Source organism: Cynara cardunculus (assembly GCF_001531365.2).
Source record: "Cynara cardunculus var. scolymus isolate 2C chromosome LG 2, CcrdV1, whole genome shotgun sequence".
Taxonomy (NCBI): Eukaryota; Viridiplantae; Streptophyta; class Magnoliopsida; order Asterales; family Asteraceae; genus Cynara; species Cynara cardunculus.
This window is the reverse complement of record NC_037529.1, coordinates 3,200,365-3,208,555: the sequence shown is the minus strand read 5'-3', so window position 1 is coordinate 3,208,555 and position 8,191 is coordinate 3,200,365. Positions and strand designations below refer to the sequence as shown.

Genomic DNA, 8,191 nt, shown 5'->3' with positions numbered 1-8,191 from the left:
CATATTATAACATCGACTAAGATAAAGAATAAAATGAAATATTAAAAACACGATGTATCTCGCTGCATTGCGCGAGTACGCTTCTAGTTATTTATAACATATGTTTATACAAGTTGAACTTTAAGCACACCAACCAATGTACGGTCATGCTAATACTAAAAGCATAGGTCGCTTTAAATTAATAAAAAGATAAAATAGAAATATAAAATTTTATTTAGTATTAAAATCTTACAATTAAAACAAGATAAATATTTAAAATAACGAAGTAAGAAAATTAATATATACATTAGACAATTACATTATTACGTACGYTYTTCATATATACATATTTTCAATCTATTATTYATGTTTATATAACTCATTCGTATATGTGTTCAATAACTGTGAACATATATATGTAAAGTGAGAAAATTAATTGAATGCGATATACGTAAGAAGTATGGATAGATTGTATCAAATGGTTGATGACGAAAAAAAAATTATGGGTAAATAAATAACATATTCAAGGTTAGAAGACTATTTTAATGTACCAAATTATCAACCTGATCAACCTGACTAACCTGATCAACTCATAAGGTTTGGGTTGAGTTGGGTTACACTTTGATTTGAGTTGGGTTGAGTTAAAAAAATTTAAACTGCAGGCATTGGGTTAGGTTTATTTAAATGTCTTCAATCCTATCAACTCAACTTATGAGCACCCCTAAACTTTAGTCTATACGTGCGTGCGCATGTGTGTGTATATATATATATATATATTATTTTCTCTACAAATTCATATAATTGTGGCTATTAAAATAACAATTTCGAGACCAATTTTAATAATTAGTTTATAATATTTTAACAAATTTGAACACACAAAAATAAAATATATTCACCTCCTAAACAAAAAGCTAATAAAGTTAAGAAAAATTAATGTAGCCAAAGACGCCATTAATGATCTTGGTCCGACCCGTTAACGCATGATTTGCTCCGTTGCTTCCGGATCCGGGATTCCCACGACATCCCTGCTACCGGATCCACTTTCTGCCTGCTCCGCCGCATCAGCTCCGATATCTGCCCTTCCCACGTCACCTTCCACGGTTCCACCGCCACTTATCATCGGATCCCGGGTCAAACCAAGTTCCTCTTTTACCCGAAAAAACCGGTTATAACCCGTTTGCCATATACCTATCATACATGATACATGGATCTAGATTCCGGGTCGGATAAAGTCTCGTAAGCTTCACGTACCTGAATAAACCTCACGGTGTACTCCTCCGCCCTATCCGGAGGCGACACGTCAGGATGGTACTTCAATGCCATTTGCTTGTGCGCCTTTTTGATCTCGGAGATCGTCTCGGTTTCCGATATACCAAGTAAGTCATACARTGTCTCCTTATCCGTCGCCGGAATGTAGGAGCCGTTTGCGGCGGCGGCAGCGGCAGCGGCAGCGGCAGAGGCTTTGGTGGTTATGGTGGTTGGTCGGATCGAAATCTGAGCTATTTTGACATGAGCATTGTTGAATTTTAACAGGGGATGAAGATGAAAAGATGAAATCGGTGGTTTATTGGATGAATTTAAGAGGGATAGGGTGGAAGAAAGAAATGGTGTGGAGATCATCACTGGATTGTTGAGTTGAAGATGTGGGGATGCATGTGTTTACAGCGGGGAGTAAAGTGCACCGAAAATAGATGAGAGTGGAGCGTCTTTCGTTTATCCGTTAGAGAGTAGTAAACATTTATCGGTAAAATTTGAACACTATTACTTATTTATCGAGTAAGATTTTAGTYAATTAAAACGGTATTGTATGCAACAATTTACCCGGTAAGCGTTAACAGTGGTAAGAGTTGTCGCATTCACTTACCGTGTAAGACTTTTGGTCCTCGTCATGGCTCTTTTCAGGTAATATTCTCGATTTTTGTTATTTTCATTCGATAAGATAAAATGATCGATTTTTCTTTATAAAAAACGTAATTAAAATCAATTTTATCGAACAATTCGAAATTGATACAAAACATCCACAATACTTTGTAAAGTGGTGTAAACGTTTGCATCCATTCGCATCTAGGGTTCATTGAGTAAGTTGTTTGTACGGTGAAACTATTTGTCTCTATTTTAGGATTTTAACATACATTAAAACATAGATGTTGAAGAAAAAAAAATCTTTAAAACCATCAAAATCCTTATTTTAATATACTCTACGCACACACACCCCCCTACACACGTATGTATATATATATATATATATATGTGTGTGTGTGTGTGTGTGTGTGTGGGGGGGTGTGTAGGATCATGTGAAATGTAGAGTTAAAGTGAGAAGCGATCTAGATCTTTGATCACCTTTAATTTCAAACTCACTCATGAATAGCGTTTGATACGTGGATTGATATGGTGCATCTCATCCATCCAAATGAGATCTCTTCTTACACTTCTCACACTTCTCACCCTAACTCTCATTCCCATCGGAACCCATCTATCTCTCTCTCTCTCTCTCTCTCTCTCTCTGTGTGTGTATGTGTGTGTGTATCATGCATACAAGTGTGAAGATTCCTTATTACGCTTTTCATCTTAATATTTTTCCTCATCGGAACCCAACTCTCTCTCTCTCTCTCTCTCTCTCTCTCTATATATATATATATATATATGTGTGTGTGTGTGTGTGTGTGTGTATTGTGAACTCTAAAAAGTGACTTAGTCATTCATACGATCAAGATCGGATTTGACTGGTCAATAATTACAACTTTGATTGGTCAAAAATTTTTGTTATACGAAAAATTTGATATGATAGTTTTGTAACTTTTACAAATATGTGGCAAATGAGTTCATATATGAACCGTAAATCACATATGAATTATATGTTCATATGTAAACTTGTGTAATTCAAATATGAACAATTTTAACTGATTCACATATGAACTAATTAATTGATTCGTATATGAACCTTTCTGGTTCACATATGAACAAATTAATTATTTCATATATGAACATGTAGATTCATATATGAATCAGTTAAATAATTCACATATGAACTGATTAATGGGTTCACATATAATTCATATGTGTATCACATGGGTTCACGTATGAACTTGTTTGCCACTTATTTTGTAAAGGTTACGAAACTACTATCTATCTTCTGCATACTTATACGATGAATTATCCGGTGCTTCACGGTTAAAGATGCAGATGTTGACCAGATGAACCTTATATATATATATATATATATATATATATGAACATTCAAATAAAAACCACTCAATTTGTAAAAACCGTGAAAACCTCATTCAACCAATCATAATTTTTTTTATTTTGTTCATTTTTTTGTAATTATGAGAGGTTGTTTAACCATTTTTATTGTGTAGGGTGTTAATCATGGATATTATCATCTTCATTATTTTAATTTTAGAGAAATACATGAAACAATTTCATTAAAATTTTATTAAATATTATATGAAACAATTTCATAACCATATATGAAACAACTTCATCAAAAAAAGTATTAATTTCACAAGATTAAACAATTTCATGAAAATATTTCATAAGATTAAACAATAAAATCGACGTATGAGGGTGGTTTGTACGGTTTTTACAAATGAGGGTGGTTTTCATTTGATCGCTCCTCTTTCTCTCTCTCTCTCTCTCTCTCTCTCTCTATATATATATATATATATATATATCTTTGTTATCTCTTTTTGCAATGTAATCAAACAAGATTCGAGCATCATTGTCTAGATATAATTTCACTGTATATTTTACGTTAAAGTAAATTACACTGGTTGTCTTTGTGGTTTACTCAAATTTTGGATTTGTTTCTAAAACAAACTTTCTATACTAATGAGCCCTAATTTTCAATTCATAACATTCAAAATCCATGAAATTAAAATCGTCAATTAAGAGTCATTAAATAGGACAGATCAGCTTTTAGGTCAAATAAACGTACCAAACGTGCAATTCACTCTTTTATGTATGCCTTGTTCATATGAGGGTCCACTTTTTGATAACTTCGTCTTGAATCCTCCATGCATTCAATCAAAAAGGTTGATATTTATGTCACACAAGTAATCGCTTTGGGTTTATTAATATCCACGTGTCCTTGAGAAAAAAAAATTAAAAACTAATGGTTTTTTGTTTATCTTTTAATAGTTCTATTAATAGGCAGCATTTGAATTGTTAAATGGTGAATCTTGTTTGGCAAAAAAAAAAGTATGTCTCTTAATGRTTCTAAATCTCTCTGAATGATTTTGTATCATGGATATCTCTTAACCATTCAGTGCCATAATTTCATTGTAAATAATTACCAAACAGTTGCATTATATCATGAGAGTCTCTTAATCATTCTGACCACTTAATCATTCAGCACCAAACCATTCAACAATTGTCAAACAACCTCTAAACAATTCTTCTAGAAAACTAATATAACACAAATGCACGTATGTTTGAAATAGAAATTCAAATCCAAATTAGAATCGAAGTTATTTTGAAGAGTTTTGGTATGTTTGATTCGTAGGAATTGAAAAGATTTTGAAAAATTTAGAATCTAATCCCATGATTATTTTGTAAGATTGTTTTTTTTTTTAATCCATGAAACGTAGAATTTTTAAATCCCACATGATTGGTTGGGATTTTAGGAGATCTTGTGCATTTGTATGAAAACGACGTTTTTAATAACTAATTAATAAAAATTAATTTGATTATTATTATAATTATTTATAATTTATTATAACAAATTATCATAAATAAATAAATTTAATCTCGTTCCAAATCATTTTAAATCCAAATTTGTCGCTCAGAATCATTTCACCAAATCATATCAACCCCTCTTTATTTTTGTGAACTGGGACGTGAAAAAGTACCCGACAAAAAACTATTCGGTTGAAAAGTTTGTTTTTTTTTCGGGTCTCTAAATTTTCTTTTTCGAGGAAATCGCAAAGAAAAATCAACCGTTCTAGAAGCTTTGACAACAATTAGTTGAAGATATTAATATCGAGTTCAATGCAAGTAGAAAGTAAATAACAAATTGGGGACCATTTAATTAAACGTTTATCTGGTGAGTATTTATCAGATTAATTACTTTATTGGATGAGATAAAATTCATTGTTAAATAAAAATAAATAACAACGTAGGGACCATTTAAGTAAATGTTGATATTGTAGACACTTATTGGTCATTTACCTTATAGGATGAACATAACAAGTGTTGAGAATCTTACCTGGTAATGGCGCTGATAAGAATGGAGAGTTTTATCCGATAAGTGAGAGTGTATCCAGTAAGCGTTTGCTAGGTAAAATGTTGCACAAGATATCGGTGAATGAACTAGAATMTTACTCTACAAAGTAAGTTTAAAGTGTTGAATTTTATTGATAAGTGTTTAGGCGTTTAAATAAATGCCCCCTCACACTAGAAACATATACAGTAAAAAGCGTAAGAAAAGATCTAAACTTTTGATTACTTTTAATTTCATGTTCACCGATGAATTGCGCTTTATAAATGAATTGATCGGGTACATCTCGGTGCACCTCATCATTGGYAGACATTCAATTATGTTTGATCCAAGAGTAAAATCTCTTCTTACGCATGTCACCATAATTTCTTTTATCACCGAAACCCAACTCTATATATAKAGAGGTGGGTTTAATTGAAAACTCCATTTTTATTGTAAACATGAAGACCAATCTTAACCATTGATTAAAATTTAGAAAACTAAAATCGAGATGTATTTCGCTGCATTGTGCAAGTACTTTTATAGTATAACATAAACGCACTTAAGTTTAAACTAAAAATCCAAATCCAAATCCATTTTTTGGTACAAGAATCAAAGTTATTTTGAAAGACTTATTATTTTTTTGGAAGGGTGTTCTAAGCTATGCATAAACTAATCCCGATAAATTGTGATCATAAGAAATTAACCTTAATAAACCAAATGGTCACAATTGTTGTGTACATCTGAACTCAAACCCTAAACAAATGAGATTTTCTATTACATGCCTTAGGACCTTAACCAGTATACCACAATCCTTATAGTTAAAAAAAGTTATTATCTCTTTACTCTCTTTACTTGTAGCAATAAATTAATATATTTATTGCAAAAAAAAAATGATTAAAACAATAAAAACTATACAAAAATTGGACAAAAAAAATTAATTAAAATAACCATTTTGGACGCATAATTTTACCCATTAGTCATTTCTCTTCAATAATTACACAAATGTCAATATATCCGCAGTTTTTAGGTCCTCAATTCTAAACGACTAAAAAATGTTCAATTTTCATCTGTGTATGCAAAAAAAATGTTACATTTTTCACTCACATCCTCAAAAAATGTATTTTTCACCCACATCCGTAATTTCCAGTAACATTTTTTGTCGTTTAGCTAGGCCGACAAATTGCGGACCCAAAAATCACGAAGGCAGGGACATTTATGTAATTTCTAGAGAGAAAATGAGAAATGGTTAAGAATTAAAACCATAAGGTTAAAATATCAGTTTAACTTGAGAGGGGGTGATTTAATAGCAGTAGGTGGCAAGGTAGCTTTGTATTATTTGTACCACTAACTGGTTTGTTTATGAATGAATGCTCTTAAAACCCGTGACAACGTAAGAGGAAGTATTTCAATTAATTTCCCTGAAAAATAAGTACAATACAAAATTTTCTATGTAGACTTCACACAAATGCTCTCAGGACTATCGTATGCACCTTTTTCTTTCCTGCTCTCCAGTGGGCCCTCAGCTGTCGTCCATTTTCAAGTTACAATGCACTTTAGCATCCACTATAAACACATACATCCCCACATCCTCAACACACCAATCCAATGATGAACTCCACACCATTTCCTTCTTTCACCCAATCCCTCTCAAATTCATCCAATAAACCACTGATTTCATCTTTTCATTCTCATCCCTTGTTAAAATTCAACAATACCCATTTCAAAATAGCTCAGATTCCGATCCGGCCATCCACCAAAGCCTCCGCCTCCGCCGCGAACGGCTCCTACATTCCGGCGACGGATAAGGAGACACTGTATGACTTACTTGGTATATCGGAGACCGGGACGATCTCCGAGATCAAAAAGGCGTACAAGCAAATGGCGTTGAAGTACCATCCTGACGTGTCGCCGCCGGACAGAACGGAGGAGTACACCGTGAGGTTTATTCAGGTACGTGAAGCCTACGAGACATTATCCGACCCGGAAGCTAGATCCATGTATGATATGTCCGTGGCAAACGGATTGCCATCGGCTTTCTCGGGTAAAAGAGGAACCCGATCTGACCCGGGATCCGATGCTAAGAGGCGGTGGAAGGAGACGTGGGAAGGGCAGATATCGGAGCTGATGCGACGCAGCAGGGTGAAACCACAGAAAGTGGATACGGCGGGGGGGATGTCGTGGGCAGCCCGGATCCGGAAGCAACGGAGCACATCATGTGTTAACGGGTCGGATCAAGATCAATAATGGCGCCTTTGGCTCTATATTAATTTTTCTTAAAACTTTATTTAGGAGGTGAATATTTTTATTTTTGTGTGTGTTTAAAATTGTTAATATATTATAAAATGATTATTTAAGATCGTCTCAATCTATTATTTTAATGACCACAATTATATGAATTTATAGAGGAAATGGTATACAAATTGATGCCAATGCTATATAATATAATAAATTAAAATAGTCAATTTTGACTGATTTCACTCTTAAGGGCCGTTTACCTAAATGTTTACCCGGTAAGTGCTTAATGTTATGAGCCAACACTATAGTTTATTTTATTGTGTAAGTTTGTAGTACATCAAAACGTATCTTATGCAACAATTTACCTGGTAAGCGCTTACCCGGGTAAGAGTCGTCACCCTCACGTACCGGGTAAGACTCTCCATTCTTATTATCGCTATTATCGGGTAAGATTCTTGACCCTTGCCATTTTCATCCGGTGAAGAAAATTACCCGGGTAAGCGTTTAGTAAACGACCCCTTAGTCATTTTTCTTCTAAAATCACTAATATGCCTCTACGTTTGCAAGTCATGGAGAGGGTTAAACCGAAGAAAAAGAAAGGAAAATTTCTCAACTAGGTCCGCAAATTCAGTCATCAAATATGTAAATAGATGTGGGTCTGTAGGTCTGAGTTTAGAAAATTGGGGAGGTGGTTGGACTTATTTACAGATTTAGTCTCTATATTGATGGATCTGGTTTAGAATATATTTTTTTTTACCCTTTGATCCGGTTACAGAT

At 33.5% G+C, this 8,191-nt stretch overlaps 1 protein-coding gene and 1 pseudogene across 1 annotated transcript; one reads left to right on the top strand and one right to left on the bottom strand.

Annotated features, from left to right (window-relative positions):
* Positions 1–917: 917 nt before the first annotated feature.
* Positions 918–1,599, bottom strand: LOC112505066 (annotated as a pseudogene).
* A 5,155-nt stretch (positions 1,600–6,754) lies between these two features.
* On the top strand, positions 6,755–7,536 carry LOC112507402 (chaperone protein dnaJ 20, chloroplastic-like). The gene has a single exon (XM_025111979.1). The coding sequence runs from the start codon at positions 6,785–6,787 to the stop codon at positions 7,421–7,423; it is 639 nt and encodes a 212-aa protein (XP_024967747.1). The 5' UTR covers positions 6,755–6,784; the 3' UTR covers positions 7,424–7,536.
* Positions 7,537–8,191: the final 655 nt, after the last annotated feature.

Coding starts and splice junctions, on each gene's coding strand:
- LOC112507402 (XM_025111979.1), top strand. CDS start 6,785: ATGATGAACTCCACACCATTTCCTTCTTTCACCCAATCCCTCTCAAAT.